Source organism: Silurus aristotelis, assembly GCF_946808225.1.
Source record: "Silurus aristotelis genome assembly, chromosome: 7".
Lineage (NCBI taxonomy): Eukaryota > Metazoa > Chordata > Actinopteri > Siluriformes > Siluridae > Silurus > Silurus aristotelis.
Window position 1 is genome coordinate 13165911 of NC_139580.1, and position 26571 is coordinate 13192481.

Consider the following 26571-nt stretch of genomic DNA (forward strand, 5'->3'; position numbering starts at 1 on the left):
TAGCAGGCCTACAGTAATAACTTGGTAATGAAGCTGTATGGAAATTGAATGGGTGCATGCACACAGATGTGTGTAGGTAATTAAAGCTGGTCTATTCATAAGAAAAGGGAGCACTGGGAGCTGGCTTGTTGGCATTTGAAACAAGTGGGTCAATACTGCAAGATGGAGCAGCAAGAAGTTTGACAGCAGTGGACTAACTCTATCTTAATGAATGTAGGAAAGGGAATGTGCTCATTTGCAGCAGGTCTACTAGAGCAGAGAACACTAATATGAATCTTAAAGTTTGCTGTCAGCGTCTTAAAGAATTCAGAACTCTTCCAGAAGTACCATATTGAAATGCTGGCCTTTTATGTGCCTGGATATTCTCCCTGGCCTTGCCGCTGGTCCCGCCTGGTCTCGTTTTGAACGACGAGGCTTTTTTGGCATTGAAGAAGAGGAAGATTTGGAGCTGCGCCATTTCTCTGAGCCTCTGTCAAGACAGTGGCTGTTGCATTGCCACTAAATCACTGATTCTCAGTTTTCTCACCCACAGGCAAAAGGAAGATGCCAGGTGAACAACTTGGCTCTGGTATTTCAAGGCTGCTGTTCATGTAGTTTATCATACTGATAGATTTAAAGCAGCAGATGAACAGCAATTAGTCATAACCATCCTCTGGGGTGAAATGATTGCTTTGGGTTAAATTAAATATTCTGCATGCTGAAACACACTGGATCTGCCTCAAAAACACTTCACCACCCAAGTTTGTAAATCAAAGTTTTCACTATTTAGGAGTTATTTTCCATGATTTGTATTTCGGGATTTGTCTCACATTTGGTACCATATTCAATCATTTATTCAGGTTCAAGTCTCTTACTGACTGACTGATACAAGACACACTCACACAACCCATTCCTCATCCAAGTTTTACTAGATTATTGCGAAGTATACAGACAGATCATTAGTCACAGTTAGGAACTAGTTGAGCTTAAAATGATGGTTAAGTGTAAAATATTTAGAAAACCCCACATAATACGCCAAAGAACCAAGCAGAATTTTGAAGGATGAAAGAACACAAGCACTATGAGTCCTGAAAAAAATATCACATCTGCTCAGAATTCCTTCTATGTTTGCATTTGGTCTTTGCCCTTTTCAAAAAAGATTCTCATCAGGTTCCTTTTGGTAAGGTAAAGATAAAACAAGTAAGGCGCAAAGTTTGATTCGTTGCTGTAGGCAAAAAAAAACAATGGTTTGCTTATTATTTTATGAAGAGAGAACAACCTTGCAAACAAATTTCGCTTTAATTATCAGATTTGATCCATTTATGTAAATAAAAAATTAAACACGTTAGTCCTGCCTGCTGGTACATCATAGCTTTAAACAGTCCATCCCTCTCCAAACTCTCATATAGCAAACTTTACAAAGTGAAACAACCAGTTACAATAGAAAGGGTAGCAGTTTAAAGAGTGAATTCACATAAACTTGTGAATTTTAAACTTTCCACCTTGTTTTTGGGTCCATTTGAAGAATATTTGATAATTCACCAGCACTGTACAATTAATTAGTTGTATACCCTGCTAGGTGATAGGATCTATAGAGTTTAACTCTTATGCATACATTATTATCTATTTTTATTTTTCTAGTTGTCATCTACACAGTATACAAATATAAAATATAGTATATAAAAGACCTGATTTATTAGTAGCTGTATAACTTCGGCCTGATGCACAGACATAACACAATCTGGTCTCCATTGACAAGCCATGAGCAGGAAGCTACCTGAGTGTATACCTTTGTGAGATGATTTGTGGAAAGATGACGTGAGGCAGGGACGGAAGGGTAGAGAGAATATCTCTTTTTCTGTCGTGATCATATGTGACAGGCTGTGCATGCTGGAACTATTCCCAAGACACTGATGTGAATCAGAGTCGAATGCTGATCGTCTAACAGGCACAATCTCTGGCTTAGTTTAGGTTTCTTAAACTCTACGTTGTTTGAGATTTGGACGAATTCTGTGTCCTACCTGCTGGCTCAGCTGGATATGTCAAAACCACTTGCTGTATTAATCCGGAAAACACATTCAGACGGTGTACTCTTTAGTGCTGGCTATACATGTAACCGGTGCTTACATGTGCATCTGTGTGCAGGATGGAGACAAATCAATGTTGCACAGCAGTGTCTGTAGTCTGTATAAACTGTCTATACAGGACTTTCTGTTGCTTTACTCCTTTAATTTTGCAGATATTGCTTAGTAAAGGGATAAACAAAGAACCATCACCATATATTTTTTTAGATAACAAGCTGTAATTTGTTAGTAATTTTTAATTCTTTGTTTTTGCCATTCACATCTCTCTAACACCTGCATAATTTTTTTAATCTGATTAGTGAGAATGTATGGAATGTTTATTTCTATATAGAATTTATACACTTTATATCTAATACAATCTTAAATCTATTTTAGAATTTACAATCTAAAATGTGTTGTTCAGCAAAGAAAAATGTATAATCTTTAATGTGGACAAGCTTTCTATTAGTAAAAAAATCCCCACACAGCAATGCTTGATGGTTTCTATATAACAAGTTATCAAATTGGTACTTGAACTATTGAAAGAGTGGAGACATTTAATCCCATGGGATCAGAAGTTTAAGAGCCATTGGGTACATCCATCTGACTGTATTGCCATATCACAGTGGGAGCATTTCCTGTTTTGTTTTGAATGCATGGGCTGTAAAAGACTAACTGAAAAAGAGAGACGTGTGTGTGTGTGTGTGTGTGTGTGTGTGTGTGTGTGTGTGTGTGTGTGTGTGTGTGTGTGTGTGAGAGTGTGTGTAACTTCAAGAGAGGGAAAACAGGAGTGGCTAGGAAGGGAAATTCATAGTGGTATATAAAAAACAGGATAACAGAAATGTAATTCATTGATAAATTAAAAGATCTTTGTCCATTTCTGTGGTTAAGAGAAATAAAACACTTCAGACTATGTTGTTAAAAAAAAAAAAAGTAATCTTATTTGAGGTAGTAACCGTATCACACCACCCCAGAGTCAATTATTTTCATATAACTGCACAGTCTGCCATTTGTCTATTTAGTTTTGTGTATTTTTTTTTATTAATCTATATTGTTTTATGTAGATCAATGGCCTTGTATTGGACATTGTTTAATTTCCATGTGTCCCTTGGTTCCTAGATATTCCACATCATTAACTGTAGCTATAAAATAATATAAATACCAAGGATAACATGTTCTTTTTTACAATTAATCAGTGACAAATCATTGTTGTATGCATAGTATAAAACACTGTGTCACGTTCTAAAATAGGAAAATAAACTTTGGGGTGGTTACAGACTTCCGCAATTATGGTGATTTTTCTATAACATTGTATCACATCCGATTTTGTTTTATTCCTCCTGACCTTTTCGATAAAAGTCTATAATGTAAAAAAGACCAGTCTAACACATCAACCTATTGGAGATGTGTGTTCCACCAGCATACATAATTCCTCATTAGAGTTTATTCAGGGACTATGGAGTCCTTTGAAAAAAGGCCAAGTAAAAAAAAAAGGCAAATAATATGTTTTTAATGGTCTTAACCACAAATCATTGGCCAGAAAATTTGCCAGAATTAAGCAAATGCACTCTTAAGACCTCCTGTGCCACCTTTCTCTCGTTTACTTTGCTGCAGTGAACTATTTGGGGAAAAGCTAGAAATAGGGAGGGTTGCTTATATAGTCTCTTGTACACAAAGGTAAAGCTTAATATTTGCCCCATTTTGGGTTTTGCTCTGCAGTGTATAAACATTTATATACAAATGGATACAGCATTTAGGTGCTTTATGGATGTCATCAGATTAAGGGCTGCACCTGTTTTGGTAGAGGCATGTAGTTGTTGTGGCATGTCAAGTAGCATTGAGAAGTGTCCCAAAACTCAAAGAAGTAGCCACTTGATTTAATATATGAATATGTGAGTGTTTGCCTAAGGAGATGTCAGTCTGTACCATCCAGCCCTTTTCCTCCTGATAATAGAGCTGTATGCAGTGCAGCAATTTTGAAGCACTGAGTTTGGATCTGTGTCTGTCTTGGTCTGTCTCTTAAGTGTTCTTAAAAGCACATTACTCAGGAGCCATCATGGCCTTTATAATGTTTCACTCTCGGTTGTTTAGAGAAAGTCGACAACATTTGACTTCTTTCGAACGTTACAGTGTGATGTGACAGTTAAATAGTTTGCTGTGTCATTCACTCTCGACTTAAAAAAAAAAGACGTTTGCATTGTAGAACTTCTGAACAAAGTTTTCTCCCCTCCCCCACACCCCCTCTCTCTTTTGGGAAACTTTTGTGTAACTTATCATGATGTGTGGTGATGTAATCCTTGCTTCACGCTGAGAAGAAACTCTGTTGTAAGATCCACTATACCAATTTTATGCACATGTACACAAAGGCTTTGTGAAACGCTGACACATTAATTAAAATGCACAAAACTGGTTATGAATTTCAGTGGCTTTTCTCTCCACTTCTCTACAGGTGGAACGAGAAATCGCTATTCTCAAGCTAATAGAACACCCACACGTCTTAAAGTTGCACGATGTCTACGAAAACAAGAAATATTTGTAAGTATTGCATTTTTGCTTGCATTTTTCATTTCTTAACAATTGGAGGTGTTAGTTTTTGCTAGCAGTGGTGGATGAAGTACACAGAGCATGCACTTGAGTAAAAGTACAGATACAGTAGGTAAAATATTATTCCATTAAAAGTAGAAGTGCTCCCTTTAAACTTTCACTTGAATAAAAGTACAAAAGTATTTGACTTTAAATCTACTTAGGTATACAAGAACTATGATTTATTATAGTTATAATGTCTTATCATCATTTTTTCTTTCTTAATCAACTCAGTTTATTTAAAAAAGACACTAATGTTACTCTTAGGACAACAATCTATTCATAGAATGATATTAATGAGTTAAACACTGGTTGATATCTAATAAATGATCTTGAGCCCAAAATTTTCAGAGACTCAAAAATAAAAGGCCGCGGGTGCTGTGGCAAGTTAGAGTCAGGAGTTTCTTCCATTATTTATTCCTCGCAAAATGTTCTGCTTAATGTTGAACTGATATTGAACTGTATGTTGGTGCTAAGTAGGTACCACCAACCAGCAATGGTGGTTCTAGCTTGACCCTGGGTGAACCATGCCATGTCCCAACGTCTCCCCCAGTGATTAGATCCAGCTTTAAAAAGCTCATCTCTGCAACAGCTACTGTCACTGGATGTGTAAGAACATATTCTCAGAGCAGTCCACAAATTTGGATACATTTCATGTAGAAATTTGAAGGTAACCAAGTGCTACTTTAACTACAGTCCAACTAGACTAGCTGGGCTGTAATTGTTTTGTTGCTACACACCTTATGATAAAATACATACTATAAATCATAATGTTAGACAAGCTATAAGAAATATTGTTGCTCTATGCATAAAAGCATAACAGGCAGCACAGCATAACCTAAGTGATATAGTTATTAGACTGTTTCATTAAATGCAGTAGTCTTTACGATCCTAATAACGAAATGAGTGAGAGCTGCATACCCCCTTCTTCTTTCCACTTTTTTCCAAATTGGGTTCCTGCGGGTTTAGACACTTTTTTTGTCATTCATAATTTTAATTTGGATTCAGTTTTCCTTACTGATACCCCATCCCTCCTTTCTGAGTGTATGAGTGAGGGAACTTCTCCAGTGGGTGCAGATTCCAAGTCCCGACCAGGTTCACTCATCGTGACATGATATGATAATTGACGCAACTGTGCAAATGAGTGGTAAAACAAACAAACAAACAAAACAAAAACAAGGATCGATTTATTTATTTATTTTTTTTGCTTGGACGCCCAGTGACGCCCCCCGGGAAGATGCACATGTCCCTAAATCCGCCACTGCCAAGAGGCAATCAAAACAAGTTTAAAACAGCGTGCTCTCCCCTGATTGGTGGCTTACTGCGTGTTTGACCAGTTTTGACCAGCGTGTTTGACCAGAACATTTTTATTTACTCATTAATGAAAAGGAACGATTGATTTTGCGAAATGTAGTATATATAAGAAAGATATTTGACTTTGAAATGTAGTGAAGTGAAAGTAAAAGTTTCCCCAAATAAAAATATTTGAGTAAAGTACATATTTGTGAAAAAAAAATACTTGAGTACAGTAACGAATTACATTTACTTTGTTACTGTCCACCACTGCTTGCTAGCATGGACACACAGTGCTGAAGTCACTCACAGGACCAGATGACTCAGCTGCTCTATTTATAGTAGCATTAATTGTGATAAAGCTGAAATCTGTGTGTGGTGTTTCCAAGTCTGAAATCCACTGACTGTGTCTACAGGTGATTGGTTATGTAAACACCACGATAATGCACCTGACATCCAACATCTGGTTGAAATCATCATCTTCAAATATTTGCACATCCTGTTTTCTTTATAAATGGCCCAGGCAAGATAAATAGAAAAATATCTCATTTGCTCTGAATCTTGGTAAATCTATTAAAAATGATGTCCTAAAGCCGACCTTGTGGATCTGATACATACGATACAAGACAAGCCGAGCAAACAGAGCATGTTTAAACATTGATAATGCTCAGGCCTTCGTGAAAACAAGAACAACATGTTTTGTTTGATTTAATTTGCTATGAATGCTAATAAGGATCTCTCTTCAAATCACATCGCTGAGAGTTTGTGCTGATCTGACAGGTAATTGCACAAACAAATCCCTCTTACAATGATTTGGAACAATCAAATAACATGATGTTATTTTGCCAGATAATATTCTCGGAAATAACACCCGGTCCAAGTCAGCATGTGTGTGTGCGTGTGTGTGTGTGTGTGTGTGTGTGTGTGTGTGTGCATGTGTGTGTGTGTGTGTGTGCGATGTGTGTGTGTAAGCCTTGAGGCATTGGCTGAAATGGCTGGGGATTATTGTACTCCTCCATTCAAACAACGCAAGCAATTAAAATAAGCATTTCCTCTGTGTATCCTCTTTATTTAATGTCACTTTAAGCCCTTCATGCTCTGTGCCTGTGCTCTCAGTAAGTCAGAGTGCATTACCTCTGTTAACCTCTAATGGCTTAGAGGAGTCATTAAATTCACCGAAAGGAAACCAGTTGAGACAATATTGTATTAGAGTGACAGAAAGCTTAGGACGGCCCACCGGCAGAACCTATAAAACTGCTTAAGACATTTATGGTGGCTGTGTGACTTACAGACCAGCAGGAATTTCTGGGTGGAGAGACAAAAGGCCAGAGGATAATGATGAGATCAGAGAGTGACTTTAAACTCCAAAGATTCAATTTGCTGGTGCAGGTGCGAAGGAGAATGAAGAAATCATTTCAGCTGGCAATAGCTGCTCTGGCCACACACTTGTCTGTCTTTCCTGCCAGCAGGATGAGCAACATTCAGTACTTCCACTATCTCTTCTTTGTCTCTAAAACTGGGCTTATATTGCATTTATTTATTTTGTGAAAGTTTTTGTAGGCAAAAATGACACATTGTACAATAATAATTTGGGTGTGATTGGAGATTTGCACCCATGGCAGATTTATTTCCAGAATGACCAAACAAAGTTATGAACATTTTAGGAATTTTGGTGCTGGATGTGCTAACCAGGCTTAGCATCAACCTGATACCAGCAAAAAAACTAAAATATTAAGATTAGAATAGGATTTGGAATTTCTGGAAACTGGAATGTCATCATTTCTATTTGCAGGTTGTTATGTATGTATGTATGTATGTATGTATGTATGTATGTATGTATGTATGTATGTATGTATGTATAAATAAAGAATGTCTGAATAATGTGATAATCTTAAAATACAACAAAAATATTAAAATACGGCTTAAATATTTAAATACTGATGAAATTCAGCTTAGGACACTCTATCATGTTGCCATAGAACAGAAAGCTGTCTATCTTGACTGTTTTTTCAGTGCAGAAAAGACACTGTCAGAGCTGAGAAACTTTATTTTATTGTACCCTTACTAGAAGCAAACCCAAACCCAAATCCGCTAAAACTTTTATCTCAATGCCTCGCACTGCTGATTCCCAATGCTCCCCACTGTTGATTTCATTTCCTCCGTTTATCTTGTAGTCATAAGGCTCCTAGAGAGGACATTATCTGATCTGATGAAAGACATAGCACTCTTCTGTCCCTGCAGAAATGAACGAAGCATTCTTGTAGTTTTGTTTCTCGGGTTCATTCAAAGATGTGACAGCTCTGGCGCTGAAGACTTCAGGGAACTGTTCTGTTTCCTGTCTGCTTGCTTAAGTCAATCAATTTCTCTCCTCAACAGGTGGCTGATATAATCTTCCTGATAAAAAATATATATATATATATTTTGGAATTTCTGTGACTGTGTCTGTCTGTCTGTCTGTCTGTCTGTCTGTCTGTCTGTCTGTCTGTCTGTCTGTCTGTCTGTCTCTGTCTGCTCATGCCTGTGATCATCTTTCTGTGTAGTTGTCCTTCTGTCTGTCTCTTTGTATATATGTCTGTCTTTTATGTCCATTTATCCATCAATGATTATGTGTCACTATGTCTATCTGTCAGTCTTTGTCTCTTTCTGTGTCTCTATGACTGTCCATCAGTTTCAGTTTGCAACGATGATGATCTTCCTCAGATTTTTTTTTTTCTCTCCTTCATTCTGCTTCTCATCACTCTGTAGGTATTTGGTTCTAGAGCATGTGTCTGGAGGAGAACTGTTTGACTACTTGGTGAAGAAGGGGAGATTAACACCCAAAGAGGCACGCAAGTTCTTCAGACAGATCATCTCTGCTCTGGATTTCTGCCACAGTCACTCCATATGGTGAGTGTAGTCATCTAATTTCTTAGGGAGGAACATTTAAGGGAAGACCATCAATGTGGTCTGATTGGGATTGTCTTCCAAACCCTGTCTATTAACTGTGTGTAATAGTTTGAAAAGAAAGAAAGTCCTGAGTTTAAAATGTTCAAAATCTGACAGTGAAAATACTTTTTTAGATTAATACAACAACTTAAATTACAATTATTTTAATGACAGCAACTTCAGTAAAAAGTAGAGGGTTTTTTAATTGTATGTTTCTAATTATGCTTCGATCTCACTGTGAACTCGAGCTGCCACTGACTGCACACGTTTGTTGAAAATCTTATGATCTGTTTAAGGTCAAATTCATCAGAGTCTTTTTCATCAGAGAAAAATCTGACCTTTTGCACAAAGCAGTTATCATGTTCACTCATCCGCTTACATTGTAAATAGGGAGCTAGAAATAGTACAGAATTTGTATAATTAAATAAGCATTGAGCATTTACAGTCTTAATTTTTTTAAGTTCTAAAACCTTAAAACCGCTGTTTATTTCCACTTTGTGAATGAAATGAAAAAGGTGAAAAAAAATTTGTTTTAATCACACACCCCACTGTATACACACCAAAACTGGAATAGAGTTTGGATTAAGCAGATCTAAATTAGAATTGAATCTACAGTGGAACCCGGTTATCTCGCCCTCGGTTACCTCGACAACCCTATTAAGTCGACGTTTTTGAAGTGGAACCGCCAAATTCTCGCTTTTTCTAAGCATTTTTTATCGGTTATGTCGATTTTTTATGTCGCCGAACCCTGATATCTCGAGCACAAGGGGGGGAAATTTGCCATTTAACGTCGGTTATCTCGGTGCAGCCGCAGAAGAACGGAAGTGGCGGAAAAATCAAACCTTACAGATGTTACAGGTGTTGTATTGTATACTGCTGAATCTCTGCTGTTAGTTAGTGCACATATGCCTTTTGTTGTTAAATGTTATGCGATGAACGGGGGGCGAAAGCCGCGCTTGGCGGCGGGGAACGTGGGATGAGCAGCAAAAGCATAGAATGAACACCGGCAGGATCCGGGGGGGGGGGAAGCCGATGAGAGAGTGCCGGTGGGAAGACACGTACCGGGATACGCATGCGCGATAACAACAACCGCCGTGAACCAACATATAACAACAATAACGGACAGTGAGAGTGTGGAAGTTTAAATAGGAGCTGGTGATGATGCTGAACGAGCACCATATGTGCGCGATTGAAGCCGGGAGCTTCAGAGAAAGCGGCCGAGAAAACACCTGACACGCTGAAGGGGGCTGAAGGGGGCGTGGCAGGTGGATTCCTGACAGATAAACATGTACTGTATGTATTTTTATAGCATGACTTCATCAAACAAATCGCGGCAACGCTGTTGTGTAAAAAACCCTTCAAAAACACGTGCATGCACATTCTCATTTATTAACGCACATCATGTACATAAAGAAATTTCAAGCACGTTAATATACTGCCGCCATTTTGATTTTCGTTTATCTCGATTATCGGTTACCTCGATGCCTTTTGGCGACCCCCTAGGACATCGACATAACCGGGTTCCACTGTATTTAAGTAAACTGGGTTGTCATCATGTTTGTTGATGTTAATCATCAAAAATAAAAAAAAATAAAATGTGACCTATCTGTCTAACGAGGAGAAAAACAGGTTTGCATTTCAGAATATTTTCATATTTTCTTGAGTGTTGAATTGTGAAATGAAGCTAAAATTTTAAAGCAGAATGATGCAGGACAAAATGTCTATATTCCACCCTCGGTTCAATAAGGACACTTTCACAGCAGATACATCACAGCTGTGTCATGACCATCTATTCCATTTACACCACCCACCCACTGCACACCTTCCCCTCACAAACACGTTACATTTTTAGTAAGGAACCCAGTACCCACAAAAACATATTGGATCAAGGTTGGACTGGATGTAATGGCAGAGGTAGTAGGGCAGGAAAGATGCTGTATATCTTTTCCTTTGATTACCATAGATTTATTGTTTGGATGAAAATAGAAGTTGCACTTGTGTGATGTCTGTGTGTAGCATATGGTTAAAGTGGATAGCATGTAGGAAGTGTTTGTGTGATTTAAGTGGTGTTAATGCTTCATGAGTATGTACTAGTGGAGGAAGAAATGAATAGGAAGTGCAAGGGCAGTGCAGTATATAGGCATTCATATAAATATTTGCATTTTGTTGCACATGTTCACATATTCTTTCCATATTTTTCTTAACACATGATAACAATAAATCTTAAAAAACACTGCACCTGATACACCTGATATTCGTGTAGTGCATCTACACTTATGTTTCACTGTCATGTGGTTTTAATCAGAGTTAAACTACTTGTTACAATTAGACATCGTTTGATCCATTATGCTAATAGCTGAGGCTGATTTCTTGTGAATCTTTGCATGTAAATCTAGTGTGTGAGAAACTCATGTTACGGTATCCTGGATTTGACAGATCCCAGAGTGGGTGAGGTGAAAGTACAGTCACAAGTTTCTCCATGCTTGCTCCTGTTCTCTCTCCTTCAGGACATCCCTAGAGTTAGTATAAGACTCTTGTCTTCATTCGAACGTAATGTCCTGCCCTCAGTCTTATAAACTGAAATTCACTTTCCTCCAACTTCCAGCTCTCTTTTATTAGACACTCTTTAACTTTTCATCATTGTATACTTTTAATTCCTGTTACATCTTGGAATCTCACATCATGTGTGAATCCAAAACTATATAAAAGCATGCCTGGTCTGTGAACATTTCAGTCTATTAGTTAATTGTTACAGTATAGTAAGACTAGGTGTGATTAATGTAATACAATTATGAATACAGTACATGAATCAAGACAGAACGTTTCACATAGTTTCTGGTTGAGACGAAAGACATGCATGAGGACTTGGATGCAAAAAATAGTAAGTGGGAGCATTTTACATGCATGAACAGGTACATGGTCAGATATGAAGCTTGTAACGTAAACATGCAGCATTCGTGCATTTCAGGGCTGCAATGGTTAAAGTGGATTTTGGCAATTATGTTAGAAATTATCGCAGTTAGGAATAGACAGTCATTTTAATTGTGTAAAAAGGACCAAATACATACATTTCTATTTGCCCTCAATTCTGAACTTCAGTGATGTAGCTGAGATTGAAGAACTTTCAGCATTGACAGAAGTACATTTTATCTTGGAGAATGTTTTTCAATATTTTCTCTTCTAAAGGGAAATTCATAGTCTTAGAGCGCCTGAAAAAACATAGCCCTTCAGACTTCTTGACATTTCAGCATTTGGTCTAGGAGAACTGATGGCTCCTCTCAGGAGAGTGTTATAAACAGCATTATAATACAAGTTGGGTAACTATTACGATACAAAGTGTGTAAGGGGTTTCCTCAGTCAGTAGAAATTTCAGGAGTTGCACTGATGGAAAGTCAGCATGAACACTCCCCATCTGTGCTCACTGCTAATGCATTCATACCCAGGGGCTTTCAATTACAATTCCATCAAGATATCCATAAGCTTTTTTTTATGAAGTAAGCCATGGCAGTGTGTTTCTTCAGTCTTTGGTCTCTCTACGCTGCGTGTTTGCTGATCTTTCTGTGTGCTTTCCTTGCGGCAGCATCTAGGTGGAAGAGGCTACCTTTCTGTTTTATAGTATTGCCAGGTGTGAAAGGCTTCCAGCATATGTAATTCATGCCCTGCCCATGCCCCTGCTTTTTTCATTCTTTCATTCTCAAAAGTAAAATCAGATCAGTGTGTTCAGTTTGGAAGCTGATGGAAAACGGAAAGGAAAGAATTAGAAAAAACCCTTTCAAAGCAGTTCTCTTGACTACAGTGAGGTCAGGAGTAATTTCTGGATCACAATGTGAAGTGGTGCATCAAACAGCATTCTAAAATAACAAAATGTTCAAGAGAAAATTTTCCTCCGTTTATTTACTTTCTCATATTTTACATTCCTTTTTCTCCCTTTTATTCCCCTTAATGAGGTTTTTACACCCCACCAACTTCACATCCCTTAAAATGCTCAAAAAATGGTTCCTTGTGGGTTCCTTGGCTGGTTAAGGGTTTTAGCTTCCTAATGGATCTCTAATTATAAAGTTTTTATTATTTATTTATTCTTTTTAAAGGGAAACACTATGTTCTACTGTTTTACATGCAGCCTTTAAAGACTCCCCCAGAGGGACAAACTAAAGAAACTAAAAAATGGCTAAAAGCTTTCCATTTGGGAGTTACTTTCCATACTGTGACTTGAAACTGTTGCAAAGCAATAGCACTAATCAGTACATGTGCAATGAATACACATAGAGATTTAGAAGCCTCAGATTTAGACCAGTTAGATTGAAGCTATCTATAAAGAATGTCATGTAATTAACTAAAATTGACAATGCTTCTATAGAGAAATAAACAGAAGGTGGTTCATGTTCTAGTTGATTTACCACCAGCAGGAAGCTGATGAGTAGGAGCGGCAAGATTGTCATAATGGTATAAAGTCAATACTTGAATTAACAGTGTTCTTTTATTTCTCATTGCTTATAATGTATGCCTCAGATGTAAAACTATCTATCTATCATCTCCTTATATATATATATATATATATATATATATATATATATATATATATATATATATATATATATATACAACTATCTATATATATACAACTATCTATATCTATACTATACTATACCTTCTCCTTTTTTCATTGCTTTTGCATTTCCCCCATCCATGTTGTCATTAACCTTGCTCTCTCACACTGTGTTCTTCTGACCATACTAGTAGTTTTAGTTCATTACCCAGAAGCTTAATGACCACAAAAAACATGAAAACAAAACAAAACAAAAATGCTCTCACACAGGCTGCCTGGCCCATGACTTTGTACTTTGTGCATGTCTATAGTTATTGTTGGTTTCACAACTTAAACATAAATATTGATTTCTTGCATGTGCCATACTATACAGAACAAGTTAAAATACTTCATTCTAACCCTAAACCTGATGATGATAAATAAATAAAAATAAATAATAATAAAAATAATAATAATTTGGCTGTCTTGGAATCTTGGAGATCTTATGACGTTTAAACAGCTACTTTTCTTCCTTTTTATGCAACAAATTGAAATGTCACCCATGTCACAGGCCTTTGTGTATTATGTATTTGGTATGTATTTTATTTATATATTTTTAAACAAACCACTTGTATAGTATCATAGCTTTCTGCTTAAGAAGAAGACCAATATTTGCTAATATTACTTTGGGTGGTGTTTTGTTGTTTTGTCACAATGTTTTGTGATGAGAAATTTTTTTTTTTTTTTTTTTATTGGGGTTGTTCTTGTTTTTGAATGTACAATGGAATGACACTCGTTAGATGTGCAGTATATATATGATAGGACTCTATGCAGCTCTGGTGGTGTTACTGTGGTGGATGGATCAATATTAGTATAATAATGTTTAGACAGTGTAATGGACATGTTCATATAGGCCACATAATGGACTATTTTACACTTTAGGACTGGCTATTTTCTTCAGCTATTAAGACCCAGAGATAGAGAAGGAACTTTTACTACATCACCCCATATCATTGCTCCTTCCACTGGCTCTATCCAGCTGACTACATCAGATTCCCTGATGATTGTCTACAAAGCTGAGTAACCAACACTTAATGTGTACAAGCCCTTAACCTTCTGAAAGCACTTCACTTTCTACACTGCACAATGTTTTCCTTGAGCATTCAGCATTGGTTCAACTTGACACACAATGCATTAAGGTACATAGGAAGATGGATGACGTCATCTCAGTCCTAGTGGATTGAATGAACTTCTGAGTCACTAGCTTTCATCAAATATAATCCAAAGACTCCTTATCACGTCACCAAGCACTTATTTGAGCAGAATTTTATTTTTTTTGTGGTTGTTGTATGAGTTTCCCCACTAACAGGGTTATAGCTTGAAAGTTTTCTCTGACTCAGATCTAGTGAACTACCATGAAGATATATTTTTTTGTAGAGACCAAAACACTTTTGTATGTCACACTGGATAAGAGCTTCTGCCTTATGTAAGATCTGTCACTAGCATTACGTCATGTGAAGTTCTTGCCATCTTGCAGATTTTTTATTAAAAAAAAAAAGAAAAAAAAAGAAAAAGTGTGTATATGTGTCCTGTACACTGTGCCTAAAATTAAGGAGATTTGCCTGAATAATGTTAAATCACACACAGAGTAAACAGATACCTGGTGTGATCTCTTCAGCTACCTGGAACAAAAAAGTGATAAAGTGCAAAATAGACAGGGATAGATTTTGTACAAAGAGAGCTCCTGAGCTGAATGATGAAAGACATGAACGTATTTGAGGATTCCTCTGAGCAGCTGAGACGGCCTGGTTATTCTCACTGGTGAAATAGAGATGTGTTCATATCGATTGCCGCAGGTAAGACTCATCACGTCCACTCAATGAAAGCAAGCTTCTCCTCCTTTTTCCCCACCTATTTCCAGCCATTCAACTCACTGGAAATGATCAATGAGCTACTATATGAGCGTGTGCCACCGCGGCCCCTGCTTATGTAGTAATTATAGCTGCTTGAGGACTGATAAGACATGGTTCTCTCACGCGGCCAGTCAGTGATTGGGGTCCTATGGCACATGTGGGGGTGAGATAAAGAGTATGCGTCACATGGAACGATTTGTGGCAAACAAGCATCAGAGTGCAGATTGCAGCAGGCTGGATCAGACTCTTTAGAAACCAGCCTGTGACTCACTCTCCACCCACTCGCTTCACTGCTGAATGGGCCATGAAACTACGTGTAGATGATCTTCTTGGCACCCAAGCTGCAAAGATAGCACAGAGTCGAAAATAAAGTTTGTTTGTAAAAAGTTCCCATATTGTGGTTTTCATCAACATAATTGAATACTCATGAGTCACTACTGTATACCCAGTGCATCTCCTAATCACAGCGTCTCATATTACATACATACACAACGCATGTTATTCATCTGTTAACAGTGTATACACAGAAATCTAAAAGACTAAATTCTGACTTATAGTTTTTTATATGTACAAATCATTTGTCGATATATTAAAACATTTATATTATTATTTGGATAGTTAGCATCAAAGAAACGGAAGTCACGCGAGAGGAAAAACTAATTGTAGCCCATAGTGATATTGTTAGTTCCATGCTTAGTCAATTTCACTTAAATTTGAAATTTTGGAATAATGTTAGTTTTCCATTTTATTATGTACAATGGTTAAAGTGATTTCTATTTATAGGATGTCTTTGGATGAGGTATAATAAAACTCACTTGAACTTAAAGACCCAAACCTTTTCCAGAATGGCAATGCTCCTGTGAAGATATGGTTTACATGTTTTCGAGGAATATCTTGGATTTCCTGCTAGAGCTCTGATCTCAACTCTACTCAACACCTTTGGGATGAATAAGAACACTGACTCCACCTCAGGCCTCCTCACCTACATCAGTACCTGACTTTACAGACACCCTTTGTGACTGACACACAAATGTTCACAAGCACACTCCACAATCTAGTTAATTATCTTCCCAGAAGAGTGGAGGTATGTGACTAAAGACTAAATGTGGTATGCGATGGTCAAAAAAAGCACATATCATACATATAACCAGGTGTCCTCAAACTTTTGTAAGCTTAATTTGCTTAAGATATTTCTGTTAAAATGTCTTAACTTTGAACTTTTCTAGCTATGTAGATAGATAGATATTAGCTAGTGTTTGGGTATATTTGTATTAGTTGCCGAGCAGCAGAGTTCCCACATTTTCAGTACTAAGGATGTCCATGTTTTCCACTAATGTTTAAAACATAATAATTAGAGATTTTCATTCTTCATGCTTGTTCATGGACTTTTTTTATGGATAAGTTTTAATGTTCTTTTTCTGTGGTTTTTTTTTTTTTTTTTTTTTTTGGGGAACTTTAGATCTCTGCCCATCTTTGTGACTTTCAATTAAAAAAATATGCATTAAAAATTGAATATGTATAAATAGAAAATAACTACATATTTGTTCGACATTGACAACAATGTCTCCATTTGAACATGAGAGATTCAAAGAACAAGGGAACAGGTAGACGGAAAAAGCAAACTTTATTATAATGACACTGGTGTGATGCAGGAGTAGCACGCCATTACCCCAATTAATGTCTTGTCCTGTGCGCTAGCTGTTGTTTATCTGCATTAGAATAATGGCACATTTTGGATGGTTTGTTCAAGCTGCAACTGGGTCAACAGACCCTCAAGTCTTGAAGAGGAAAATGAGGGAAAATTGAGGGGGGTGATAAGAGGACAAGAGGAGGTAGGCCTTTTGCTTTTTTTGCTTTTTGTTAATGCCAGCAAAAGCCCGTCATCTCAGCTGCTCCTGACTCCAAAAAAAGCTGTTGCTCATCGTGAAGTGTTCATTAAATAGGAGGAATAAATAGCTAAAAAGAGGTTTGATGGTGTTAAACAGATGCTTACCATATTAACAATGGAGGTCGTACATATTTATAACCTGGCAAAGTCACCTGAGATAAAGCCATTTGCCTCCATGGATGGTTTTATACATAGATAAGATATAAAGCTACTCGCTAATCATGCGAAACATCTTCAACATTGCATATGAACTCAGGATTAGTGCCTGCAGACTGAAATCTTATCAAAAGGAGACAAACATACTGTGATTGTACGCCTTCGTGTCACCTGATAGTATCCGATAGCCGGAAAACTGCAGGAATGCAGATTGTTGCCCAAAATTCATATTTTCCCATCTTCTGCTTTTATTGATTAGAAGCAGAGGATAAAGATATTTAGATGAAGCTTCAGTGAGAATTGATAATCAACCGGCAGAAAGATAAATGTGGAGATGTTGATGGCAGCATGCTTCGGATAAAGATTAGGTGATGATATATTACTAGAGGCAGTTTTTTTCCCCCACCAACACCCATTATGTTTTTCAGTTTTGGCAACTAATAAATTGTGCAGCTGTTATTAGTCTAGTTAATGTCAGTGTTTGTGTTGAATTGTGCTTGAATGGCCTCATGTTAGAAACATGCTGTTATTAATTTACTTGTTCGTTTATGTCATTATTTAATTGGCTTGCGCCTCGCTGTGTTATTACCCAATTTATTCAGAGCAGGTGATCCATGTGCATGTCAGCCATTGCGGTTCAACTCCATCTGTAAGCAGTGCCACTACAGCTGTGCCACTACTGCATTATCAGGAAGCTGGGAGTAATGTAGGAGGCCAGAGGAAAGCATTATCATGTAGAGCAGCTCATCTGGCCTGTCTGTGGTCATCTGCTCTGTTTACATCAGGTCCTGGAACAGCGGGCATCTGTCATTCTTTTCTGCCATGCTAGCCAGACAGCCAGTGCTCAAGAGAGTCATAGAGGGGAAAAAAAATACTGTCATGAGCTGCTAGGTCTGCCTTCTGTCTTCTTTAATGTGGACCTGTTTTTTTCCCTCAAACTCTGATCATCATATGTTATGCTGTACTCCAGCTGAGCTCTGATTCCACAATTTCCACTTAAATAACCCCTGTGCACAAAAAGTGAGGGCTATGAAGACATGGTTTGCCAAATGTGGAGGAACTGAAGTGTTTGGGTCTCCTAGTTCAAGTGAAGGGAAAATCTAATGCTTTACAATTAAAGACATTTTATATAATTGTGCACCTCCAACATTTAATTGAAAGTTTGTGGAGGAACCATATGGCTAGAAAAGTCAGGTGTCCCAATATTTTTTCCATTTAGTGTATGTATATTTGTCCAAATAGTGAAACTTGTATGTATGAAAATTGCATTAATCAGGTTTGTTGGCTTTTGTTAAATTCTTCTGCATTTCCTGATGGCTCTCATGGATGATGTTCCTCAGTCTGGCAGAACCCATAGACGTGTAGTAAGCAATCTATGCTCAGTGTAATTTAAGTTGTTTTACATATTTTCTGAGTAAGCTAGAAACAGGCCTGAGGAAATGTTAATAATTGCTTATTATTTGGTTTTGGGGTTTTGTGTTCAATGTCTGTTTATCTTTACATTGCAGGTAGCAACATTATTGATCCTATAAATCCATTATTGATGATTATAGATTGATCTCTGCAGTAATGTGGGAGCTTTAGTAGAAATAAATCTTACTAGTATATACCTAGCAAATAAATACAAAATATGTACACACTACACAGATACATGGTACAAATACAGCCATAGAAAAAACAAGACAAAATGCAAAAAAAAGAGAGTGTTGTATAAGATGTGAATTTATTTTAAATATAATGTTCCCACATGCTGAGAGAGGAGGCATTGTGAATGTGAATGGCCGACGGCAGAAAAATTCCCAGTAGTGCTTCTTACAGCCGGCACTCTGTGACATCTTTTTTTTTGTTGTTGTTGTTGTTGTTGTTTTACAGCCACCGGGACCTGAAACCTGAGAACCTGCTGCTAGACGAGAAGAACAACATCAGGATAGCAGACTTTGGCATGGCTTCCTTGCAGGTGGGAGACAGCCTCCTGGAAACTAGCTGTGGGTGAGTAGCACTGACTACTAAATAGCACTCACAAGTGACTAGCGTTTGTCCAGTGACTGCCAGCGATCAATTATGGATAATCTTATTGACTGTGTACTTAAAGTACTCTATCTACTTGACATATGCTGCAATCTTATTTACAAAATGTCAGTCTTATTGGTGACCGTGTTGGTTGTTATTTTTCTTCCGTAACGTCTAGTGCATATTCACAATGCACGTTTTATCAATGACACTCAAACACAAGCACTCTGTCACTTGTCTTTCTCTTTCTTACTGCACTGAAATGAGCAGATAGCTTTTTCCTTACATTCTAGTAATAAGTAATAATAATTCCTCGGAAGCAAAACTACACTTTTAAAAGAAAAGTGTATTTACAGAGAATGGGGGTCAGATGCACTGCAAATAATGGCATATTATCAAGTGAAAATATTTTTTCAAATAGTCAAATTTATCTAATGTTTCTTACATACGTTTATAGTAAGCCAAATATAAAGTCATATATTATTATTACAAATTCTCCAAGCCCTTTGTACTCATTTTAATCATGAAATAGTTTTACCAATTGCTCATTTTAAGCATTTATTTCTTGAAAAAAAAAAAAGCTATCTGCCATAAAACAGGATAATTGCATGCTTAACATGAGTAATACAATTCAAAAATAGGGTTAATGATCTTATATTAGGCTTATTGTATTCTTAATATTAAAAAAAGTTGATACATCTATATTCAAGCCTTTTTTTGGAGACACATGTAGTCTTTTTTCTGTACATTTTGTACATTCCCAGTACAGAACATAACAATGAAATACAAGCTGTGCTTTGGATCAGGTTTTGTGTATTTAAAAAAAAATATTTGTGTCTGCATTTCGAAAACTAATCTTCCAACCAGCCAGAGAAACAAGTAAATTGAATAAAGATGTCTGTTATAATGTATGAGGTGTTTCCAGACCTGTAATAATCACAGAATTTCAGAAATGTGCACCTTGTTGTAAGATGAATCGCAGTACAATAGATATGCTAGTTACTGGCTTCCTTTTCTTTTTGTTGACGTCAAGCACAGACTTGATCTCTACCCTCTTCCACTTTTCCTTAACAAGCATCTCACGTACTCTCTACAAAGGATTTCATTTGCAGTTCACCAAGAGGGCTCCAAAAATAATGAACGGCAGCTTTATACTACATATGTTACCGGATATGAATACAGTGAAGGAGCAAAGTTATTAAAAATTCTAAAATTATGCATATAATTTCTTATATAAGAAATCAATGTGTATGTGAGTGAGTCATGGCTGCACAACATCTTACTAATGAATTATCACACATTTACCACGTATAAAACAAATGATTTAATTTGTTATTGACAGAGTAGAGAAAAAAAACATGACTAATTATTTCACCAGTCATGAATATTACTGGTTTCTCTAAAATATAAAAGGATTCACTGTGCTTGTCAGGGAACCACCGGCCATGTCTCCCCTCGGCACTCAGCACACTCGCAGCGTCATACTAATCACCTTCACCTTCACCTATACGAATAGGACGTTTATTGGCCTTGGGAAACAAACAGAAGCTAGGAAGCAGCATGTACTGGAAAACTGGTATATTCCGAAACACAGGTAGTCCAGGGATGCTGCTTCCTAGCTTCTGTTTGTTTCCCAAGGCCAATAAACATCCTTATTCGTATATCGGACCCCTGTCATGCTTTGATCAAGAGTCGAAAACCAGAATACAAATTTTTTCGTATTTTTTATTAGCTTTGGGAAACAAACAGAAGCTAGGAAGCAGCATTTACCGGCAAACGGGTATATTCCGAAACATAGGTAGTCCAGGGATATTCGCCAGAATGACGTGATTAGTATGAAGGCGATGCGCTGAGGGGGGCGTGGCCAGTGGTTCCCTGACTGTGCTCTTGCCATTTTAATATACAGTAGTAAAAGTGGTATTTTATACTCTGTTGTTTTGGCTAACGATTTAAGCCATTAAATTACAAACATGCAAGTTGAATATAAAGCTAAATTTTAAACAACTAGAATTTAATTAATTCATATTGTTGTTTTTTTTTTTAATTGCTCAATGAATTGTAAGTACAAAATGTAATCTCAAGTGTTGGCATGCCCAGCTTATATAAAAGGAGAGGACTCCTGTCCTGTATTTGAGGCACCATTGCACAGCAAGTAATCAGAATGACCTTGTTTGCATAATCAAACCTATCATTGTAATTTAAAACACTCTCTTGGCATACTGAAAGGTTCTATTTATGGTACATTATTGCATATTGGGAACCAATTATAGAGCTGTAAAAGCTGCTAACATCACACCTATAAAGTTCAGAGGAGCTTTATACATCTTGTGAGTCATCAGCTATTAATCCTGTTCCTCATTCAGATAATAGCAGTTATTGTGGCATTATATAGATGATGTCTGTAAATCTGTACAAGTTGAAAATTCCTATTTTTATCCACAAATATGCATTGGGACATTGAATATTTCCATGTTGTGTGGCACTAAAATGAAACACTTTTCTACAAGTCTTTGTATTTTCTTTTGCGTTATGGGAAATGAAACCGTGTTGGGGTTCTTCAGAGATCTGGCGTGTTTGAAGCAACACCTGATTCTAAGAAAAATGGATCACAGTATTCATTAAATCCACACTACAGGTGTCTTATAGCTCCACGGTGCTTTATTTACTGTGCACTTCAGGGCTTCTGAGGTTTTTGTACCATTTTGCTAACAGGTCCTTAAGGATCTGGAATGCAGAATGTGTAAGGGAAGCCTCATACATGGAGGTCTGGGATTTACCTCCTCAGCAATATGTAAATATATGTTATGACAGCAAAGTAATACTACTGAGACCTTGTTTACACCTGGCCGTTTTCTCTGTTTTTTTTTTCTGGGTTGTATCCTAATAAACACTGTGTACATTTCTAATCAACTGCATCTGCAGGAGATCTGCAGGAGATGCAACCTGAAGGAGATTGAAGACTGTAAGGTGTTGGCATGGGACAGTGTAGCTAGACAGCATCAGATAGTGGTCTGTAGGATGTTTTGGAGGTGAAGAAGAGGAGGAAAGTGAGAACTGAAAAAAGTATGAGATGGTGGAAACTGAAGGAGGAAGACTGTAGTAGGAGATTCAGGAAAGCTGTGGCTCGATGGTGGTGAAAAGGTTTTGTATGATTGGGCACCTACTGCAGAAGTGATATGGGAGACATCTATACAGATATAGGAGAAAGAGGTTGGCAAAACAGAATTGGGATTCAAAAGCCAAGGAAAAGGCTTATGAGGAGCTGTATGAGAAGTTGCACACTAAGGAAGAGGAAAAGGATTTGCACCGATTGGCCAGGCAGAGGGACCGAGCTGGGAAGGATGTGCTGCAAGTTATAGCAATAAAGGATGGAGATGGAAATGTGTTGACTAGTGAGGAGAGTGTGTTGAGAAGATGGAGGGAGTATTTTGAGCAGCTGAAGAATGAGGAAAATCCAAGAAAGAAGGTTGGATGGTGTGGAGATGGTGAAACAGGAAGTGGATAAGATTAGTAAGGAGGAAGTGAGAACAGCGATTAAGAGGATGAAGAGTGGAAAGTCGATAGGACCTGATGACATACCATAGAAGCATGGAGATGTTTAGGAGAGATGCCAGTAGAGATTTAAACCAGATTGTTCAACTAAATTTTGGAAGGTGAGAGGATGCCTGAGGAATGGAGAAGGAGTGTGTTGGTACCAGTTTTTTAAGAATAAGGGAGATATACACTACAGACCTGCAATAACTTCAGGGGTATAAAGTTGATCAGTCACACCATGAAGTTATGGGAAAGAGTAGTGGAAGCCAGGCTGAGAGAAGAGGTGACTATCTGTGAGCAACAGAATGCTTTCATGCCGAGAAAAAGCACCACAGATGCAATATTTGATTGGAGAATGTGGAAGGAGAAGGTCAGAATGAGTTGCTTTGTGTGTTTGTGGATTTAGAGAAAGCATACAACGGTGCTGAGAGAGAAGTTGTGGTATTGTATGAGGAAGTCAGGTGTGTCAGAGAAGTATGTGAGGGTGGTGCAGGACATATAAAGACAGTGTGAAAGCAGTGAAATATGCAGTAGGAACGACAGTCTGATTCAAGGTGGTGGTTGGATTGCATCAAGGATCGGCTCTGAGCCCTTTCCTGTTTGCAGTGGTGATGTCAAACAGGAGTCTCCATGTACTATGATATTTATGGATGATATTGTGATTTGTGGTGAGAGTAGGGAGCAGGTTGAGAAGACCCTGGAGAGGTTGAGGCTCGCACTGGAGAGAGGGGGAATGAAAGTCAGTAGGAGTAAGACAGAGTACATTTGTGTGAATGAGAGGGAGGGCAGTGGAGTGGTGCGGTTGCAGGGAGAAGAGGTGGAGAAGGTGGAGGAGTTCAGGTACTTGGGGTCAACAGTGCAAAGTAATGGAGATTGTGTTAGAGAAGTGAAGAAAAGAGTGCAGGCAGGGTGGAGTGGGTGGAGAAGAGTCGCAGGAGTGATTTGTAATAGAAGAGTATCTGCAAGAGTGAAAGGGAAAGTTTATAGGACTGTGGGGAGACCTGCGATGTTGTACCGATTGAGATGGTTTGGACATGTATATTGGGTATATCGAATGCTGAGGATGGACCCACCTGGAAGGAGGAAAGAAGGAAGGCCAAAGAGGAGGTTCATAGATATGGAGAAGAAGGATATGCAGGTAGTTGGTTTAAAAGAGGCAGATGTAGAGGACAGGGGGGTATGAAGACGGATGTTCCGCTGTGGCGACCCCTAAAGGGAGAAGCCGAAAGAAGAAGAAGATGAGCCCCACATACCCTATTTCTCACAACAAGTTTGTTATCCCTTATTACAAAATAGTTACCAGCTGGAGAGAGAAAAAGTTAATATATACAATCATGCATATAATAACTTTAGCTCTCTTCACTTTTGCATGTATACATGACTTGCTAGCAATGCTCTGACAGGTAAGAATGCAATGCTTTCCTTTCCACCCATTGCTTTTCTTTTGGACTCTCAGCCACAGAAACTGTAGTTGTGGCACTGTCAGGATATTTTTTGTCAGGCAGTGATCTAATATAGCTGCGGTTGAGCTTTTATTGTTAGACTCAGTGAGAGGAGCCAACTTTACTAATAGAATTTTAAATGGAAATGGTGGTTTAGACCGATTTATTTATTATTGATTTTATTGTACTTTTATGTATCTAAATCTTTTCAAATTGCATGTACTCTCCACGGATCATTTTGTGCACTAGTACAATGTGGCAAATATCATATTGGGTGATTTGGATAGTTAAAGGTGTCTTGAATAACATCTGGCTTATGTGTCTACTGAATCTGCGGTGCATTGTGGTGCATTTTTATATGGAAGATGACAATAATATCCAGATATAATTCTGACCCCCAAAAGAAAAAAAAAAAACACTTTAAAACAACCAACTGTTAACAGGGCCGGAGACTAACTACCATTTCATTCTGATGCTCATAACAACTACAAACAAATCTGATCCTTTGAAATGGCAAGTCATGGGAAAATTCAGACTTCGTGCCTGGTGTTGTTATTGATGGCTGCTATGTAAATGAAAGAGGAAATGATCTCTAGCGAATAGCTTGGGAGGGATTAATGCTTCGACACTCTACCCTACAGGCAGCCCCTTTAAAGAACTCATAATATCCCTCTATTTATTTCAATTTCTGTTTTATATCTGACAGAAATATGGGAGAAATTTTCTAATATTCCCAACCTTATAGGAAAGGGAAGCATTTACCCAGGCGGTGATTGTTGCATCCTATAAATGCCAAGCCACTTAAAGCCTGGTTGTTTGACTGTAATTATACTGTAGTGGCAACATATCAAAGGCAATATGACTGGGCTTTACAGCAATATCACAAAACAAAATATAGACTGCATTTCAAAGTTGCAAACTAAATGTTTTTTATAACTTTTTATTAAATGGCTTATTTTATCATCATCAAATCTGTCACACATCTAAAGTCGTTGTAAAATCCTGAGTATAACTGAATTGTGTTTTAATGCACCGTCCGCTTTTTATACCAATAAAACCAATAGAATTACATTTCTATTTTCTCAGCATTATACTGTTATCTTTATTTATTCTGTTGCCTAGCAACCAAAAGTTTATTATACTTTTTATACTTAGACTATTTATTGCATTGCAAAAGATTTTATTACAGAGAATATTATCTATATATATATATATATATATATATATATATATATATATATATAAAGCTCAAATACCACTGACTGACTCACACACTCATCACGAAATCTCAAAAACCACTGAACGGATTGCAATGAAATTTGGAACATACCTTCCTCTTGGGTCTTAGGTGCTCACTAAGAAAGGGTTTTGAAAAATTTGCCCTGGATCGCGGCTAACTCGCAAAAAACGCGATTTCTCACGCATTGTATATTTTTCGAAATAACAGTACGGATCCTCATGAAACTTACTACATTGTTTCTTATTAGATGTTAGATGCACGATAAAAATTTATTTCAAAGTAGTTTGCCCTGTATCCGTACTACAAAGGGGTAGTACGTTATTTGTTGATGTTACGTTCTGATCTCTGATCATCCAGTCCTGCTCAGTGCTTACTGCCATATTGCTTAGCGTTCTGCCTTCCGTAGCGAAGCACGGGTACTTTCAGCTAGTTATTAATGAATTCAAATATTGATTTCATTTTGTCTACATTTATATAACCAATCACAACACCCTCAATTTACCACACATGTTCTCATGACTAAGTTCTTGCTGGACATGTTTGTTTATGGAGGAAGTGGTAGTTCAGTGGTTAAGACTCAGGCCCCAGTATCACCAAGCTGCCACTCTTCGTCAAAACACTTAACCCTCTGTGCTCCAGGGGTGCTGTATCATGACTGACCCTGCACTCTCACCACAACTTCCTAACATTGCTGAGATACGCAAAGAAATAATTTTACTGTGCTGTAATGTGCATGTGACAAGTAAAATAACCTCTTAACCTTTAGTGATGATCTGAGGGATAATGGAATTTCTACAAATTTGTTGGTTTGAACAGTATATAAATGATATAACATAAAACACAGTGTATTTTATTTAAGTACAAACAGTTCTATAAAAAATACCGGCTAAATGGATTCTGACTTAAATCCCAAAAAAGCTTCAGTAATAATTAAATGATGCTACCGCCCACCTGCCCAATCGGGCATTAGTGTCTTTTTTCATTAGTAATGTAGCAGGAGCTCTTTTTGATCTGAAAGAA

At 37.5% G+C, this 26571-nt stretch overlaps 1 protein-coding gene across 1 annotated transcript in view; it reads left to right on the top strand.

Moving 5' to 3' along the window:
• brsk2a (BR serine/threonine kinase 2a) overlaps positions 1 to 26571 on the top strand; it is a 187007-nt gene that overhangs the window by 125490 nt on the left and 34946 nt on the right. Inside the window, exons 3-5 of the mRNA XM_083545824.1 lie at positions 4492 to 4577; positions 8664 to 8804; positions 19198 to 19314. Of these exons, the coding sequence (XP_083401950.1) occupies positions 4492 to 4577; positions 8664 to 8804; positions 19198 to 19314 (344 nt within the window). The remainder of the gene's footprint in view (positions 1 to 4491; positions 4578 to 8663; positions 8805 to 19197; positions 19315 to 26571) is intronic.